General features: G+C 43.0%; 1 protein-coding gene across 1 annotated transcript in view; it reads left to right on the top strand.

Annotated features, from left to right (window-relative positions):
- Positions 1–5,460, top strand: part of gria1a (glutamate receptor, ionotropic, AMPA 1a) — a gene marked incomplete at its 3' end in the record, with an annotated part of 47,681 nt that extends 42,221 nt beyond the window's left edge. Inside the window, exons 13-14 of the mRNA XM_079167843.1 lie at positions 3,219–3,353; positions 5,293–5,460. Coding sequence (XP_079023969.1) covers positions 3,219–3,353; positions 5,293–5,460 — 303 coding nt within the window. The remainder of the gene's footprint in view (positions 1–3,218; positions 3,354–5,292) is intronic.
- Positions 5,461–20,613: the final 15,153 nt, after the last annotated feature.

Genomic DNA, 20,613 nt, shown 5'->3' with positions numbered 1-20,613 from the left:
TTAGTTAGGATTGTTACAATGTTTAAAAAAAAAATATATATATATATATATAGAGACAATAAGGTCACCGTGTATTCCACTTCCAAAAATAGATTTACGAAACACACACACAGATCAAGTGTTATGATAGCCTTGAGTTTGTACTGTAGTTGGAATATGAATCAGTCTAAAAGCAATTTGCAAATCCTTCCCAAGGAGAAAGAATTAGAAAAGGGAACACGAAAGGACGCGAGGCAGACAGATGATGACATTAGGCCATTGGACTTTGCTGAACCCCCTCAAACACGTTGAACCTTTGCATCCTGGCTCTTATAATAATCCTGACCCCCAAACGCTCTCTCACTGCAGAGTGTGCATGTATGGATGCAAACCCTGTCAGTCTGCTATAGATCGACCCCCAGTCACACCAACTGGAAAGCCTTTGCTCTTTAGCTCAGGTATCTCTGTATGCGTTTGTCAGCTGGCCTTCTGATCCTGCTGCTACAGCGCTAGAGCCAAATATTTTTTCCCCTCCTTTCCCTCGCTCGTATTTTGATGCTTGAGGGCAGGAGTGTCAAACCATGTGTCATGATGGGCTGAGTGTCCCGGGGAACGCTGCGCTTTTTAACTTAGCCGCGGACTCAAAGCGAGGAGGTCCATTTAGAGAGAGATCTACTGGAATGCACTGCCGTTGGTCAGTCAGGAACATCTTCGCTGTACACTCCCATGAGTCTACATTTAAACGTGGTTTACTGTGACATTTTAAATCCCTCCGTCGTAAATATTGATGTGTTGAGGAACATAACTTGACTTTAAAGGGAATCATTTGACAGTTTGGGAAATATGCTGATTCACTTTCATGCAGAAAGTTTGAAGATGCTGCACGCTAACTATGCAGCTAGAGCCAGCACCTACGGGTGACAGTGCCCTCCATCGCCTCCTCTAACTCTCAACAAGGAGCGAATAAGCTGTTCTTTTCATATTTGGGCCCCGCTTACAAGCTGAATATGTGGTGCTTATTATTTGCAGCAATTTTCTCATCTGCTTGAAAATCTCCCAAGCTCCCTAAAACAATTCCGACTCTACTACTCCAAACAGTAGCTGTGTGAAGGGCTACGATACTTCATTAGTGGCTTTTTTCCATTGGTTGGTTTTAATGGGTTTTGACACACACACACACACACACACACACAGAGCTTATATATTCCAAAACATTTAGGATTTGGCCTCTAGGACCAACATGGGGAAGCTTTGTGAATAAAGCTCCAGGGGATAAATGTAAATTCAGCCAATGTGACGGAAATGGTTTTAGAAATCACCTGGTCTTGACCGTGTTTGATGCAAAAAACCTGCAGACTTCTCAGTCCTCCATGGCACATAGTTTGACACACGTTCCATGGTATAAAATCCTAATTTAAATGAAATAATGCTACTAAATGACAGGGTGTATCTCAATAATGTTTGGCTCAAATGCAGACTAAATGTATTCAAATACAAATTATTTTCCCCTTGGGGTTAAAACAATTTATTTAAATGAAAAGAATAAACAAAAGCCTTAATGTAGCGGTAAAGTAGAGACATAATAAAGGGTAAACCATCCTTACAGAACAATAGCTTGTCATGTGCTATTAATCTCCTCAAGTGACACAAAGGGATCCCCCAAACAGATTCACGTGAAATAGCATCCTCATTAGCCGCCGATTGTTCCATGAGAGCCCTTCACGTTGACTGATTTAAGTCTTAATGATCCCATTTAATTACAAACTATAAATAGGCATAAATGTAAGTAAGTGTGATTGAGATAGAGAATAACGACCTATGACGTGGAGCAATGTCAAACTAAAAGACTTGTTTGTGCTGTTGCTGCATGAATGCATGTGTTGTGGGGTGTTAGCATACTTTACCTGTACCTCTCCCTTCACACAATGTGATTTTGAGAAAAACAGCCATGTGTACGGGTTGACTTCAGAGGTTAATATAGGCTTTGTTTGTAATGTTTAGAAATGTATAATTCAGTCATAGAAACTCTAGATCAGTATCTTTTATCATTATCTCCGGCCTGTCTCACAAAGCGAGTCAGTCAGGCTTTTACATATTCCTCAGTGATGTGGCTGACATTTGAATATGCTAAGCAGCCTTGAACAGGGAAATAAATTAGTTTCTCTAATGAAGAAAAATAAAACCAGAACATGGAACTATTTTATTAATGTTGCTTGAGTTGATGTGGAGAGTAGCACTGCGGGAGTATGATTTGTTAAATAAAAAAATACCGACTTGATAAAAGCCTGTGACCGAAGTGTAGCTTGAATAAATCGCTGGGAGCTCGTTTTCAGTGTGACATTCTTCCTCTTTTTTTTTTTTTTAATTAAAAAGGCTGATCGCCGCTCATTGAGAATACTTATATATTGAGTATTATTTATATGACAGTGTCATCATGAAGTCGCCTCATATTCTCTGTTCCTGCAATGATGGAACATAAATCTGACGCTAAGTCTACATTTAACCAAAGAATTTCAATGCAAAATGATCTGCAGCAGTAGATTTTATAATAAGCTTTTCAAACTACTTACTGTATTTTTAAAAGCCCTGTTTTATAGCCAGAGAGGAACACTGACTACACTATAAATCTTAAATATATATCTGATGTAACAAATGATCTTAGGAGCAAAGAAGCAAAGTCATTATGGCGTTGAGTTTTTATAGAGTTCCTCTGTGCTCTCTCTCTCGTTTTAACGTGAGTGCAGTATTTTGTCCCTCCTTGGATCCTGTAGGGATGTTGCTCGCCCCGCCTCCAGCTAATTTTGTCAAACTGAAAAGCCAGAGTTGCATCCAAAGTTATCCAGCTAACATATTAAATCCTACTTTGTGAGACAGGCCTCACAATTGTTTTATTGTTGATGTTTTATGTTTGTGTGGCGTTATGTGTGTGTGTGTGTGTGTGTGTGTGTGTCTTGTCCTCTGGTCTTTTATAAATGTGTTCTTTACTTATTTTGTGTGTGCCTAATTAGTCAGGGTAATCTGTATACTCTGTCTGTATGTGTGTGTGTGTGTATGTGTGTGTGTGTGTGTGCGTGTGTTTGCATTTGAGTCCTTCGACTCGTTTTCCTGTTCGTGAACCTCAAGTGTGTCTACATGTGTGCGAATCAGTGTGTCTGAACGTGTTAGAAGCTGTAGAGTTTGTCTCGTCTCCACTATCGCTCTTCACCACTCGACTCTTGCCCCCCCCCCTCCTCTTCCAGGACAAGACGAGCGCTCTGAGCCTCAGCAATGTGGCGGGAGTCTTCTACATCCTGATCGGCGGCCTGGGCCTGGCCATGCTGGTGGCGCTGGTGGAGTTCTGCTACAAGTCCAGGACCGAGTCGCGCCGAATGAAGGTGTCCACCGCGCGAGCCGCTGCCGCCTCAGCCGCTCAGGCCTTTCACTGCTCAGCCTTAGACAGTGGTGCTAGCGCCCCCTACACAGAGCTGCAGAGCTACGGCCTGTACGCCAACAACACTGTTAAGATATAAGGGCAGAGCACAGCCACGGGGTAGGAAAACGCTGCGATTCAAACCATGATGATGATGATGATGATGATGATGATGATGATGATGATGACATCCGCCTCCTCACCCTCCCGCCCATCTAACCGTGATCACAGTAGGGCCTTTCACGGCTTCCACCGCAGTGCAAACGCTGTCCTGTGCCTCTCTCTACCTCTGCAGCTACCTCGCTCAGTCTTCACGTCACTGATCTCCTGCAGTGTTGTTGAATCACTTGATTCTAAAATTGCCCTCATGCCTGTTTCTTCTAAATCTAAAGTCGACATTTTCATTATGCTAGTAGCTGATATGGCAACAAGACTATTAACAAGTCATTTTCTTGCGTCAGCAACGCAGGGTTGCACAGAGCATCTTCAGTGTTTACCTTTCGATGGCAGCCCTTTACACTGTATTGACTACATGTTGATATAAATCTTTTCCTTTGTACCAGTCACTTTTAATGGTAGATAATATCAAATCTAAACTCAGTAGTTAAATACACATTACACTTTTTTTTTCTAATTTCAGTTAACTGCTCCCTGTCGTTAAATCCCGTTACTACCCTCGTTAAGCACACATTCACAAATGAAGGCATTCCACTTTGCAGCACAGGTATGAAGGCAATTTGAATTACAGTGGTACATCTATCTACCTCTGTCGCTCTGAGCAAATCTCTCCCCTGCTCCCTCTCCTCTTTTTTTGCTGACTGTCTCGCAAACGCAGGGCCCATTGTAGTGAACATCCTTTATCTGTATACCATAAGGCAGGCCTCGTGCGGCTCACATGTGTTCCATCTCTGCTTTACCCTCGAACAGTTTTAACTGTTGTATGTGCACAAATCTGTAGTAAGGACCTGTTGCTTGTAACACTCCCGACAGCAGCGGTGTCGTAGCTGTTACTCGTCGGCTTGTCGTGGATCAATTTGCAACAAACAACCTTTGATTTCATTCTTCAACATCAAAGCCTCTTGCTGATGCACTCTTTGTGTAAACAGCAAAAGAAAAAAAAAAAAAGAAAGCGAAGCAGGGCCAAGACAAGGAGGGCTCTTCGACGTGAATCTCTTGTGTTTTAATCAGCCCACGAAGTGGCACCTGATCAGTATGCTGAGGAGATCGGCGAGCAGCCTATTAGTGCAGCGGTGCCTTTATGCCGTGTGACTTGAAAGAAACAACAACGCCGTTCCAATTAGAGGCCGGTGTAATTCCAATCCCCAATCCCCACGCAGCGCTCGCCGGTCGCTCCACTTCTCATGCGCTTCGCCCAATTTAATCAGCTATAGGATCGGGGACGCAGGGACACACATCATTACATCGCCTTTTTCGAGCCCAGTGGCTTTTATTGCGCTCGACCGGAGAATGGAGCTATTAAACCAATAAGTGAAGCGTCCGCTCCCTTCTTACTGCCCACACTTTACTCCGCTCCCTCCTGTTACAAAGTAGAACATTCATGCACATCGGGCCAGCACCATGGTTTACCACCCGCGAATATCACTCAGGCCCAGATAAAGAGGGTGAAAACAAGCACCCTTTGACTCCCAACAGCTCATTCTGCTCCCGGTTTTCTTGGCGTGCCAGCACCACATTCAGATAGTGACACAAACAAAGAGAAACTGCATAACTTATCTTTACTCTCCTACAGTATATAGCTGAAAGACCTTTTTTCAAGCACATAATTCTTTGCGCTGCTAGCTCTAACTGTTTCTCTGCTCCGATGAGGACATAATGCATGCATGTGTGCAAGACTAAAACCTGGCGTGTAGACTAATTGTGACCCCTTTGTTTGTTTCTGACAGCAATCCATCAACGACGCCATGCGCTGCTCCACCCTGACCAGGATGAGTGGCAACGGGAGCGGCGGAGAGAACGGGCGAATCCTCACCCACGACTTCCCCAAGACCGTTCAAACGCTGCCCTGCATGAGCCACACCGCCAGCATGGGACTGGGTGCCTCCGGCATGTGATCGTCACGTGACTGTGCTGGCGGCGGGGAATAAGCAGGGTGGGGCAGAAGAAGAGCACAAGACTCTTAATGACCTCAAAAATCATGGCCGTCTGGTTTGACCCATCCACCCCCGACCGGCTGTCAACGCGCCCGACTTGAACAAGACTTAACCTACTGCCAAAATGCACTCTCGAAACCGCTCCGTACAAACTACGGACAGACTCGCGACGTTTTTTTTTATACGTGGATGTTTGAAAAAGAGATATAGGGAAAAAAAAAAAAAAAGAAGTGTGCTGCAATAAAGAAGCCGTCAACGGGGAGTGTTTTTGGATTTTTTTTTTTTTACGGTGTTCATTTGTGTGAAAAAAAAAAACAACTTTATTCTTCAGTGTGACGCCTGCGCTGTGCCATTTCGATGGAGCTGTTGACGTTAGTCTGCGTGTGCAATATCTTCACCTCCACCGCTGACCTTGTACTACCTAGATGCTTGCTGATGGCTGATGGAACGCGTCTTTACACGGATGTGGCGGAGGACGACAAACACTTGTGACTGCTGCGATGATGCGCTCTTGTTTTGGGACACTCCCGCTCTCGTTCACTCACATTTACACGGCATTTTGGAAGGACCAATTGCTCTGTGTGGCATAGCCCGTTTTTTTTATGATAAAGTATATGATTCACACTGTAATAGTCAAAAGTAGTTTGATTTGATTTATCCTCAACTGAAGGTCAGCGCCTGTTTAAATCAGCGGTTGACCGGGCTACAAAAAAAAACATGCATCGCTGCTACACCTCATTTAACACATCATGCCTCGGTATTGCGCCATATGACCATTCTCACAAATGCACACAGATACACTTATTGCTACTGGGTCATGTGTTTGACCAACAGTTTGACTATTTGATGATCAGAAAAACCGTCTTAAGAGGGCGGATTGAGAAATGAGAACGGTTCTAGAATATAGAGAAAAACACACTGACGCATTATTCTGTGGCTACGTACTGAGTGACCATACACTGTATTCTACTGTTGTGACATTCATAGCATACCCATTGATACACTGGGGGGTCTATTTGCAGCGCAGGTTAAAGAAGAAAGGTTGGCAAATTCAGATATAATCTGGAGAAAATATTGCTCAAACTATTGTTGGGTGAGTTGCTGCATATCCCCCCCCCCCCCCCCCCCCCCCTTCCTGTGCTGTATTTTCAGCGGTATTCCGTTTTAATGAAATGGGCAGTGCAGCTATTCACTCCCAATTTAGTGAGCTCCCCTGCAGATCGTGTGCGGCCTGAAAAAGGAAAGTTGGCCTCCTCTGGCGATTGGAACACTTGCCGTGACTGACAGATCCACAGTTAACTTTATCTGCATTCATTAGAAGTCAAGGTCACTGCTCGGCTGTGGAGCTCTCCCTTTCAGATCAAGTCAAGTAAACGGAAATCAGAGTGGCAGGCCCTGAACGGAAGAGGGCAGAGGTGGACAAAGGGCAGACAGCCTGCGTTTGACATGCAGGCCTTAAAAGAAAATTACATTTCAATACTCGCAACACGAAATGACTATTGGTGATGTGCTTTGCATTTCTTTCGTGGTTTATGTTAATATTCCCATGGGTGACTGACCAACATTGACGACAACAGAAAACAGACTTCAGGTCATGTTGTGATTTAGAATGATTTAGAATGATTTAGAATGAAAGGACAGAAAAAGAATAAGGCTGACATGATTTTATGTATATATATATATATATATATATATATATATATTTCCCTTATTGTCAGAAACTCCCAATGAAAGGACGTGACAACAATACGTCGGTTGTCGTCCTAATGAATATATCATGTTTTTGTGGGGATTTAATACTTTATCTCCCAACCCTGTCTGTGACACTCCCCCTAAGCCCATTGATTCCTAGAGAAGACGCACACAATTATTTAAAAACAGTTCATAATGATATCAAAGAGAACCAGTAACCGTTTTAGCACTATGCGTCACAGTAAAAAGGGTTCATTCTATGTCTTCTTCCAACACGAGCATCTTTGCCTCTCTCCACCTACACAAGTATTCCACTACAGAGACAGTTCAGCCTCTTGATCACCTGTGTGAACAGAAATCATGTAGGGTACTGAAAATCACCAGCTCAAGTCCAAGCAGATGAAGCAGGTTGAGGGGGAAAATCACCAATAGCAGTAATTCCATCACAACAGAAGTCCTGAAATGCACTGAACATCATCATCACACTAAGAGTCCAACAGTGTCCAACGGTGTGATTTTATTTTAAGGTAACTTGAAGGTTGTTGCTTGAAATGGGATTTTCAGTGCTGCCGAGTGCCAGAGGTCAGCTTTAGATGATGTAACGCACAGTCTCGTTGACCTCTGGTTTCACAGCAGAGGCCGAGCGCCTGTACAAAGGCTGCACTCATCTCCTGCTCCCACAGCTGGTTGTGAATTATTTTTCTTCTCCTGCTTTAAAGAATACGGTTCCAAATCTGGTACCAAATCTGATATATCACCAAAATTGGCAGTCAGAGTTTACTGAAATCATACATATCTTCACCTATTGTGTATATAAAAAGGCTTTTCTCTTCCCGTAGTGAAAATATTTGTTCCGCTCCCCCATCATGCCTCAGTGTACCTGAATTAGTTGCCTACCGCGTGAGTACTTTTCCTTTCTTCCCTCATCCATGCGTCTTCTTTTGCTGATGTTGTATTAATTAGAACAAGGCACAGCTCTCTTCAGTGAAGGCTTTACCTTCAGACAGATGTTTTATATGCCATAACAGATTTGTAAAAAAAGAAAAAGAAGACAAAAAAAGACACTCAATGTTTGTATTATAAAGGAGAGTTGGGGTGCCGAGAAAGTGTTACACTTTGAAGAGTGTAAAAAATAAAACACTCACACACTGATGTTGAATAATCTGTAGACGCTAATGTTGTTTAAAGAGTTTATTTAATTTCGTTTTGCAATTTCAAAAAGGGTTTCCTGTTGGTGTTTTTTAAGTGCTTGAGATTTAACACCATTTGAGTATTTCTTTGTGTTTTTCCTTTTTCACAGTATTTTACTACTGGAATCGAATCAACAGTTTGTTTACCGGAAACATCATTATTGTTGTTTTTTTTTAGACTATGGAAAGGGTGTTACTGAGTTTTTAAATTAAAACGATGGTCAATAAAAAAAAAAAAGTAAATGAATACAACTATTAGGATTCAGTCTTTTGAGAAATAATCTTTTTTTTTCTAACCAAAGTGTCCTGGAAGGAAGTCATCATGCTTTTGTAACAGAATAAAGATATAAACTATTTATTTCTTCGGTTTTATTTCCACAGCGGTCACATATGCAGTGCAGTGATCCAAAAGTAATCTGTCTTATTTCTTTTACCAGGAAGTCCTATTGAGATCAGAAATCTATTTTTTAAACCTGGCCAAGATAGCCAAAAATCACATGTAACATATACAACATGGAATACAAACAATCACAATAAAACAGAAGAACAGCTGTTTAACACAGTTGCCTCTCAATTAAAACAACCTTAGTCCTCCATCGCCACGTTCTTTATCATGCACTTAAACTCAAGAACAAAACATTTAAAAAGACGCATAAAGAACCAACTTGTGTAGACTTCAATGGTCATCATGAGGGTCATGCAAATTAGAAAGTACAGACCTTTAAACGCATTCCACTCAGACTAATTTGCATAATTCTGCAAACATAATTTCCATAAAAGCAGGTAGATAGACTTGCATAGTCAACATAACTACAAGAAGAAAACAGAGCAGAACACTCAGGAGATTATTGCAGAATGTGTTTTTCTTCTAGCAAAGAGCGATGTCTTACGTGGTGAGAGAGAGAAAGAGGATGATGACATGCAACAAGCGTCCTCTGCCGTCCTGTGGATGTGTTTCATTTGTGTGTCCACCACGAAAAAAAAGAATCCTAATTGACTTTCCATTGACGTTGTTTTTGTGCTCCGTGACATGGAAAAACACCCGGACAATTTGTTTCTCTGTACATGAAACCAATTGATTGCTTTGCGTGACTATTTCACAACCTGCCATGACGCTGGGCTGGTCTGCCACTTCATTCATTTTAGGTTTTGACTAAGACACATTGTAAGCTTTTTCTCCAACGAACTTGGTCCGACCTTCCCCATAATGCGCTCCCTCCAATGCCACCGTCGGGCAGGAGTTGAGGCTACTTTGGGGGATTTAACTTAAACCTAAATCCATTCTTTTTTTTGCCTCTTTGAAGCAGTGCAACAAGCTGTAAAGCACTGGTGTATTATCACAGTTGATTTGGCGAACCAGTTGCCTTGACATGGAGCAAAAATAGCAGTTGTTCAGAGTCCAATATTCACTCTTCTTTATAGGTTTTTGGTCCCCAACAACTCCTGTGGGAAACGTCTGTCTCTTTAACTGCTAAATGCTAACAACTGCCTTCTTTGTCTGAAAACAACAGTGGAAACAACTGTGGAGTCTGGAAAACCAAAAACAACGAGCTGAAAGACACTCTGTGAGGAACTGGAGAATCAGGTGATCATCCTCACTACCAACAAACCAACAGTCTGCTTTAATGCACACTTGTTTGCTTCTTCCCGTACATCGGAACACATCGTCACCGTTTTTGTCGTCACTTTACATTACTCGGCTGTGACGGATGAATTCACTTAAGTCGGTTCAGATAAGATTATTACGTAGATGTGGATCATATGTACAGCGTTAATGGCGTCTAGTCGCTGTCCTCATCACTCCCCACAGGGAACAGCAAGCTCAGCACAGCAGGGTGTGAGGAGTGATGATAATTACTTCCCCCTGGGGGGAATGTAAGTACAGAAAGCCCCAAGTATAAAATTGTACTTCAAACTCAGTGCACTTTAGAACATAGATGACGACCAGTCAAAGGAATCTATCCTTGATAATTTGAGGCAGTTATATATATGTATATATCTGAAGCAGAATGTTATTACTCCATTGCTTTACTCCAGACACAAACTGACAGTGACATATCAATGAAGCTGCAGCGTTCATGGACAAAGTGTCAGCCTACCTGTATGTGCCCGAACTCTGCTCGGTGATTAATTTATTAGCTTGTTTAGTTATTTATTTTCTTACCTTGATTGCATACATTCAGTTTGGGAAATTGCATTTGTGCGTGAGGGTTCAAACGAAACGTACATCACTCGGATGAGACATGCCATGCAACAGTAATTTCTCATATTGTTCAGCCTGGAAAGGGGAATTATTCCTGTTGTGATGAAGATACAAATATAGAATGTGTAGCGTATTGCTGTGTGTGTGTGTGTGTGTGTGTGTGTGTGTGTGGGTGGGTTACATAGAAATAGCAGGGTGTCATGCTGTGTCACACCCCATGATTAGTGACATCAACAACCGGAGAGGCCCCGCTCTTTCTGCCCCTGACAACCCAAGGCCTGCTGTATAATTATCATCTCTATCTTTCTCACCCAGTTCTGAAGTGTCTCGTTTATGATTTAGAAGCAAGGTGTTTGAAGAGACTTATACACTTACTTTAAATGTGATTCCAGCACCATTTATTCATATCACATCAGACATATAGTACTGTCCCCAGTACATGTCTAGATTTTAATTTCCAGTGACTGCCCACTGGATTTCAGGAGCACTCTGAGCGAGCGCCTCAGATGAAATTAAACTTGGGAGAATGAAACCACGTCCCCAGGTTTTAAGTAATCAGTCCTTATCGAAAATGAAATCTGGACGCGTCGCCTGTGCTGGATCATTTGAAGACCATTAAATCACATCCTAAAGTTACAATGTCCTTTCAAAGTGTATTGTCTTCAGTGTTACAATTAAAAAGAGACGCACTCACCGGTGAAATAATGAGGATGCTCAGAAACACCTGCAGGTGCACCGATGATGATGAAGGCAGCAGATATGGTTTGTAGGAGTGAATAAGAAATCTTGATGAGAAAACAGAAATGCAAACAAAGAGGCGGAAAGTTCCAGCCTGGAGAGTCATCGAAAGTGATGGTTAATTGTGTCCAGGTGCAGATTCTCTCTTTGATAAGCAGCAGCATCTTACAGTGGACACACACACACACACACACACACACACACACACTAGTAATAAGCATATTCCCTAACAGGGATGGTTGATCAGCGAATGGAATGGTTTCCAATAGACCCAGGCGAACATTCTTGTTTTCGCATCTGCTTGAGACAAACGCAGGCTTTTACATTTCTAACGACAATTTTGCCGGCTGAAATGACACTAGCTGCTAGCACATCCCATCAGCTGTAGCTGGCTAGCTAATGAAGCTAACGTTAGCGAAATGAGTTGGTAATATTTCCGGCTGACTCAGTTTGAAACGAGTCCCTTGGCTACATACGTACATGAAACCGTGTTAAAAGACTGCGGCTAAAGCTGCATGTCCTTGGCAAAATGATTCATGTAGACATGGAAATACATTATTGTTCTTGTATTGTAGCGTAGCGCTAGTGTTAGTTCTATATTATAGCCTATATCAAAAATTGTTGGGATGTCATTCTAACGTAACATGGCTGCTTAACTTACACAGCCTACTTGGACAAGCAGACCTGAGGTTAACACTTTATCGTTGGAACACAGGTTGATGAATGTCTTGTTTGTTGTTCTGGATTTTTTGGGGGGGGATTGAAAAGGCTTAAAAAAAGACACCACCCTCCAAACTCCTTCTTCATACTATTGCTCTTACTGCAGACCTGACACACACTTTAGCACATGGAGGAATCCAGAGCTTGACAGGTCTGCTGTGCCTAGTTACGCTTGCTGAACTATGATTGGACCATTGCTGCTGCAGCGAATGGTCAATAACACCAGTAGCCATGCTTCTTTCTTTCTTTTTTGCAAAGTGTTACCTCTATAAGATAATACAACAACACATTGTAGTGATGTAGTGAGCATACAAATAGATACCTGGGACTGTGATTGAGTTGCACAAGGATGTTTTTATATAATGCCCCAGGCAACTTCAATGTCAACACATAATGTGTTTGGTATTCCAGGAACATTTGACCTTGGAGAAGTTATCATACGGTTGTGTGTGTGTTAACAGATCCCAGGGCTGGTGAGAATATTTTATATTAAGTCTTAATTTTGGTTGATTTTACTTCAGTTACAAATGTTGTTTGTGTACGTCACGTTGGGGCTTACTATTGATTTTTGCTATGGGCGTTTTGTTTTGTAAAGGAGGTCCAATCCCAAACTATCTTTTTTCTCTTCCTCTGCATTTCAATAACACTGTTATGAAGAGAGGAGGTCTAACTTTGTTGCAGTGTCTCCTGGCATGTGAGCCACGTTTTACCCAAATAGAGGAAGAAAGGAAATCAATAGTGGGGAAGATGCTGCTGCGAGCTCGTGTTGAGAGGGGGGGGGGGGGGTCTCTTGCATTCATCAGGGAGGTAATGCTTGCTCCTCTTCGGAACAGCTTAAGTAAACTGCCTCAGTCTGTAGCAAAAGGGCAGAGTCACACATATCCTCATGGATGTTGACTCTTCCTCATTACGTTTATCTCGGAAGTCACTTGTAATTCAACTGTCTCTCTCTTTCTGTCCTCACTTGTCCCTGTTCCCTCCGTGTGTCCTGCACCCACAATCAGCTGTAGGCAGTGGCTGCACACATATTTGCGTGGGAGTTTTCCTTCACGCACATATACATGAGCAAAGACATAGGCACAGAGATGGACATGGGTGCACGTAAGCCCGAGCACACACTCTCTCCGCCCACGGAGATGCTGCAAGACTGAGTTCAATAGCATGTAGCGCCCCTCGTCTCACATCCATCCAGCCCTCGGGCGGTTTCCCTCCGTCTGCGAGACTCGTACTCACAGCAGGATGAGATCTGAACACAGTATCTGACGGCACATTGACGATACACGGAAATTGCCTCAGGACAGTCTTAGTGCTCGCTTGATTTACAAACACATATACACACGTACTTCTTTCGCTGGCCAAAGGCTGTTCTTGATTGGCCAAATCATTCACCTGACTTCAGTCTGACTGAACATGCGTGATTCACTCGCTACAGTGTGTTACATACTGGCTTTAAGTTGTGTATTTCAGTCCCCTATAAGTGAAGGGTGTGGACAAAAAGAGCCACACTGTTAATCTGATGTGGATGTAAAAAGCTTTAAATCAAGCTAAAAGTCTCTCAAACTAAAAACCCCATTTTCATTGTTTCAATTTAAATGAACTGTGCTGCAGTGCAGAGCCAACACTACCTAAGAAAGACTCCCCTTCTGTCCACACATACAGGTGGGTAGACACGGATACTACACTGGCCTGAGGCAGGACACTAAATTAAATATTGCTTTAGCACTTCAGTGGTCAGTACACACATCAACGCTCGCAGTTTGAAGCGTCACGTATCCCATTAGCTGCTGATTTATAACTCATAATGTGGTTCTATTGCTCTGTAAATGAAAACGTATGAGAATATGATGAGTTACCGTCCAGTTGGAGCTTTATGGGTCCTCCCGCGTCTCTGTGGTGTTGAGGGTCACCCAGGGACCCATTGAAAGGGACAGTCAATCACGGGACAGAGCCCGTTAGTCCGATGCTCTCGAGATTAACTGTCCCGCGTTTGAAATATGTGCTCTCTCATTGTTGGGGGACCAGAAAAGTTGCTCCGCTGCCAGACCTCCTGAAGTTTAGGGGAAACCCGGCGCCCAGAACCCAACTTCTCTTCCTCTGGTTGCCATCTGTCCATTTCGGTGGACGGAGGCAGGCGACGGCCTTGAGGGGAAGATGGATGGGGTTAGCGAGCGGGCGCTGGATTCAGAAAGAGCAGGAGAGCGAGTGAGGGAGAGATGTATGGCAGCCCACATTGCCTCGGACAGAATGACAGATGAGGGGATTATGGAACAGGGCTTCTCTCCACGGTGATCAAAGTTGGGGAGGCTCCCTGCACAACCCAGGTAGACTCCCAGCCAATCACTCTGGTGGATAGGGTCAAAATCCAAGCAGCAGGAAATACCCTCCATTTCAATGTAATATTTCACTCAATAGGCCAGAATTCCCAACTTAAATCTCTTCGTTGCAAAGCAATGCTTCAGCTGTCATTTCCATTTTTGTGTTGAAAAGGAACAGATTTTGTTAGACAATAGGAGACATTTTTCATTCTGCCAGTGCATGGTGTTGTATTTGTATGGGAGCTGTGAGTGGGCAATCTCTTCAGTTTAAGCGGACAGCTTTTTCTTTTTGGTCTCATTCTCGATGCCAGAGTTCACTTAAAAGACACTCGCATCACCATAGAAACATTCTTAACTCTAAATTTCAGCCCTCTCCTTCAGTACCCAATGCATATTTAGCAGGCACACAAATCAAATTTGCCAAGACGCATTACCTAAAATGCCTCACTGCGGTAACGACGCATTCAGACGAAACGCATTTATCTGCAGTTGGGCGTGAGTGTCCGCAGGGAGCTTGCATACATGCATGAGTGCATCTGCAGGTGTGCATGCATCAGTGTGAGAAGCGTGCAGGTGTGATTGTGATTTTGGTAAACCCACGGCGTGAAGTAAACCCTGAATAATGGATTCAGCCCCAGTAAGAGTAATCAGTGAACCCTGAGCTCAGCCTATTGAAGTTTAATAACATTCTGAATGTCAGAACACATGACAGCAGAGAAACATAATCCCCTCTCCCTGTAGGGAGAGAGAGAGGCCACAAACTACCTCGCCCCCCTCTCTTTCTATCCGTCTCCCACCTCTCTCCCTCTCCCTCTCCCTCGCGCTCTGTCGCAAACTGTATACACACACACACACACACACACATCAACACTGGTAAAGCCTTTCAGATTAGCCGGCGTGATTTAAACAGCGTTTAGAGAGCAGTAAATAAGCGAGAGTTCCAGTTGAGCAGAGTTCACATATCCCTATCCCCTGCAGGGGTGGAATCAAAGTAACACAACGCCCTCTGCGGCGTCTTTGTGTTTTGGGCTGTGCGACTGTGTGGCCTGTATCAGTGTTAAACACCTTTCCTCTGTGAAATCACGACTTGTTTATAACCGAAACCTTGAAATCCCTGTCAGGTTTCTGCTCAGGTGTTAATGACTGAAGCTTTACACTAACACGGGACAACGACATTAATGAGAAGTCATGATTCTCTGTGAGGGTACATGGTGAGATCAGATCACCTCTTGATCGCTCACTCACTCACACACACACTCACACACACACACACACACACACACACACACACACACACACACACAAAGGTAATCACTTCAATCAACAACAATCACTTATTAATATTCACACATTTAATCCCACACAAGCTCTTCACATTAGGTGGTGACATGATGTTTGTTTTTTTAAGGATTTGGGATTATTGATGAATAATTAAGCAGCGGTCTAACTGTTTTTTTCATTTTCATTCATTTGTTTTTGTTCATTCGTGCTCACACAAGAGTACAACATCACTCTACTTTCACTCTCCACCCCAGTTTGACTCTGTTACCATCCAGCCCAAGACATCATTATCATTTTACTCACTTTGTCTGAGAAACTAATCAGCGTTTATAATGCACGGGCGCCTGGCCTATATCATTCACACAGGAGAGCAATGCATTGCATTGAGAAGTTGCAATGCACACATTTAGTCTGCTCCAACTGTGTTCTTCTAATTCTGCGTGAGATAGAATTAGGGTCAAGATAAACTTGCGTATAACAATGGCCACCCTGGGTGTCCTGATCCAGCTCATTGCTTTGGTTTTACTTCCCGCAACTTTACTTTACGGTTTTAGCTCAATTTATCATTCTCATTAACCTGATTTACAGTAGCTCACAGCTGCATTCAGCTTAAAAGCGCTCATAAACCCACTCAACACTAAACCTGACCGGTCCAAATGGCAGAAAGACAAAGTTAGCAACTAGCTCCTGAACATAATGGACATAGTGAAGCATTTAGCAGCTAAAGAGCTCTACATTTTTCTCAGGTTTTGATGGAGAGCAAAACCGAGCTGGAGGAGAGTGAATATTGGACTTATATTCATCAGGTGGCTGAAACACGACTACAGATCATACTAACGGTGCTCCCTATAAGCTGGACATGTAAAAAATAAATTTTTTGCTGGCAATTGGCCATATCAATATACATTTTGCTTTTATAGCTTGTTTCTGCTGCCCCCGAGTGGCCAAAGGCGATCAACTCTTCAATCCTTTTGGTACAGTACACACAAAGTACGCAGCCGAGTATATGAACAACGCCGTTGTGTCACAGTCTAAGCGTATCACAAGTATAAATGTCACATTAACATGTGACATTTATAGGTAGGCCTACGTTTATTGATAAGCGCCGTGATATTCCTCCCTCTGACGCTGGTGATTTCCATAATGAAATGCCAGAAGTTGATTGTTGACATTAAATAGGGAACATGTAAATACAGTTACACAAGAAGACAGGACGCAGGAATACTGAAATCGTGGCGGCTAATGATGCCGCTGTATTTGAATGCCTCATTAGCATGAGTTTGCATTAATTCAGCACTTGAATGCCTCTTTATCTCCCTCCATCTCATCCTCCCTCTCTCTCTCTCTCTCGCTCACTGACTGTGCCCCCTCGCTCTCTCGCATCTGTCTCATCTTCTCTCCACACCATCACGTTTTCTCACTGTCCCCGTTCTAATCTGTAAAACCGCACATTCGGCTCAGCACAGAGAGTGATGAGAGGAAATGTCACATTCCACCGCGAGCAGGAGACCATCACGCTGGAATGTCAATTGGCCGACTGGTGTCGGGATGGAGGGATGGAGGGATGCAGGGATGGTGGGATGAATGGGCGGAGGAGTGGAGGATGACAGGAGCGGCCCTGTTCCATTGTGTGTTTTTTAAAGACATGGCGTTTTTTGATGATTATTCTAATCCCGCCGAGGACCTCTCAGCCCGAACTCGGTGCCTTATCTCCCCTCCGCAGTCATTCTCTCATTAAAACACAATCACAGGCCACCAACTCTAATAAACCTTCAACTTCCTCTTTGAAAGAGGGTGAGGGAGGGAGGGTGGTGGTGAAAATGCAGATTACCGTAGGTCTGTCTGCCAGTCCCTCTGTACGTGACACGGGGAACAGGAATGCTGCTTCTAATCACTTCTAGTGCAAAAAGACCATTTGAAAATCATTGGATTTGGAGATTTTTTTTTTTAATCCACGTTGGAAAAGGTCAGTCTTTAATAAAGGCCATGGGGATTATAGAGTGCCGAGTGGGATTTAGGCTGTATGCACCTTGATTGTTTTTGGTAGCCTTGAAGAAGTGACTTGGAACACATTTCTGAAGTCTTGGGGCAAGTTGTCCAAAGTTAAAATCAAGCCAAGCACTGGCAGGCATGCAGCCTGCAATCCTTTTTGACTACCATATCCCACCTTCTCTATCTGTGACATACACACACACACACACACACACACACGCAGACACACACACGCAGACACACACACACCCCAGACAGGATTTTAAACCCTCTTTAATCGTGAGCTCAAGTGAATATTTCAACCCCTGCAGCTTGGCTTAGATTCACACATGGTGCAGTGAAGTGGGCCATGTTTGTCGCCTCCCTCCCAACTTCTGGGGATATCTTATGTGTGTATGTACTCGGACGAAACAATAAAGAAAATGTACAGACATTGCGTTTCTCTAACGGATTTAAATTTACACACATAGCAGCAACTAACCAGAGAATAGCTCAACTAATCAGCCCAAAGTCCAGTCGAGAAGTCAAATCTATTGTGATTAATAAACAACAGTTAGCCAGCATGGGAAAATGAATGTCATGTATTACTGTAAAAAGATACTTGGCGTGAGATCTATCGTCTCTGAGATAAATGCTGTGCGGTGTAAGATGTATTCAGATCTAAGTTAAGTACAAGTAACTCAAAATTGCCACATTGCAGTAGTATTGTAATCAAAAACGTTGCCTGGATGTGGTCCCAGTAAGGCACATCAAAGTATATAGAAAGTTTTGCTCAAGGTTGCAAAGTACTTCTGCTGGCCAAAAAGAAAAAAGACATGATAAACAAAACTATTGTTCCTGAGTCGTGATGATTATGCAAATGTGACTAATGATTCAGCATAACCGCAGTAACAAGCGCTTCTTTTTTTTGTCTCCGCTGATGACAGTGACAGGAGTGCGAGATGGTAAATTAGTAAAAACATCTGGAGTTCGGACAACATCTGCTTCTTTGAAGGTTCGCACACTGCCGATGTGTAGCTTGAGTCTGACTGATACTGGACCTCCGCAATGCAGCAACCACTTTTTAAACATTTTCCACCAGCTTTTATTACCTTCTCCCCCTCCAGCCCTTTTCTCCTCCTCCTCCTCCTCCTTCTGAAATCAACAAGGCCACTAATCACCATCCCACAATTATATCTGACAGAAAATTGCAAATCAATAAAGACTTTCTGCCCTTTACAACATGCTGATGATCTAAGTGTGGATCTCTTAGAGATCATTTTGTACTTCAACGTCTGTAACTTTGTAGTGATCTCTATCTCCGGTCCTCCACACATCCACATCCACTAAGGAGGTGAGCCACTTTGGGTTTCATCCCTTCAAGTAAACTATGAGTGAGCTCTTGCAGTGCTGTTGTTTCTAAAAGTCTTTTAGCTTTGTCCCTCAGGCCATAGCTTCCTGTTAGCGTGTCAGAGAACCACCACTGTGCACTTTGCGTACAGACGCAGATGTAAGGAGAGGAATTTATGGAAATAGTATGCATTAAAAAAGATGAGAGAGGAGTCAAAGTCAGAGCAGGCAGCTGTCATTGGTAGTGATTCAGAGGTCCATAAGGCCTCTCACTTTGTTCCTAAATTATTCATGCAATCTGTCAATGCTGCTGTCTAGGCAGACTCCTCTCCCCATGTGTTCAATGATGACAGAAATCCTGCTCTATGTTCACTGCTATCTTCTGCAAATCCCTCACAGGAGGCGCACACAGCGCACTCGCAAAGCTCCAGCACATGTTCTTGTGTGTGAGTGTACATGCAAGAGTGTATAGTTCCACCCCTGTGGAATATGATATGTATATGGCTACATACATGCTTGAATGACTCTTCTTGTGTTTTTATCCCTAGCTTTAGAATCATTTTGTATCTTTATTATGCGCTTTTAAGTCTTTGTGAGTGTTGTCATATCTCTCTGTAAGTGTTCCCTCATGCAAAACAGATACAAAACACACATTTGCAAATGAATATTCAGACACAAATGTGCACACACACACACACACACCACACTTACAACCACACAGAATGTGTTTTCCTCTTTCTCTCTCATCCCAGTGAGAAGTAGCTTTGCTGCAGTTCCACTTCTCTTTGTGGGGGACTATAAAAGACAAGATATTCCTCAGATGGTGGAAAGCATGTATTATTGAAACTCTCCCTCAAAATAGCCTCCTGAAGTCCCTTAGTAACAATAACACTAGTGATATATATATATAGATATATAGATAAAGATATATAAAGAGAAAGAGCTACAGGATAAACTTCCTGTAATGAACTTTCACACTGAGTGCCCTCTGGTCACTTGTCAGGACGTGTAGATCTAATGAAGTATATCCTGCCCTCTAACTTTGTGCCTGCTGTTGTGTTTGTGAATGGGACCACGCGGCTCAGACTGGGACAGATACGACTGTGCGTCACGGTGATCCAGGCCACTGTCACTCAGCATTAGGACGGATTGGTCTCATCTATCAACCACATTTCTTAAAAAAAAAAAAAAAATGGTATGTCGACTCTTGAGTCTTAAAAACTTTATGTAAACTCACCAACTTAGTAAAGTGTTTTTGGCTTCACAATGCATGGGGCATTTTCAGTATTCCAAACAAATAATGATAAATGAGTCTTCTTGCGAGCACTAAGTGCCTATTTATGAAACGGGAGCACTGTTTGTTTCTCTGCTGATGTCAAGAGGATATAGGCTGAATACACACGCTTGCATGCGCACACTGATGGATATATACAGATGTAGAGACAGACAGTAATGTATTTGCATGCACTCACACACACCACTGAATATTGTCCCTGAGTACACAGGATGTCTGCGTCCAACAGTGATCTAATTAAGAAATGCCCAGTGAGCAGCTTATCAATGTAATGGTAACCAAGGCTGACCGTCTCGCCTCCATGACAACCAGACATAAAAATCTGAGAAAGTTCCTGTGCTCGGTGATGCCGAGCTGCTT

Source organism: Pholis gunnellus (genome assembly GCF_910591455.1).
Source record: "Pholis gunnellus genome assembly, chromosome: 10".
Taxonomy (NCBI): Eukaryota; Metazoa; Chordata; class Actinopteri; order Perciformes; family Pholidae; genus Pholis; species Pholis gunnellus.
The sequence above is the reverse complement of the archived record's forward strand: the minus strand, read 5'-3'. Positions and strand labels throughout refer to the sequence as shown.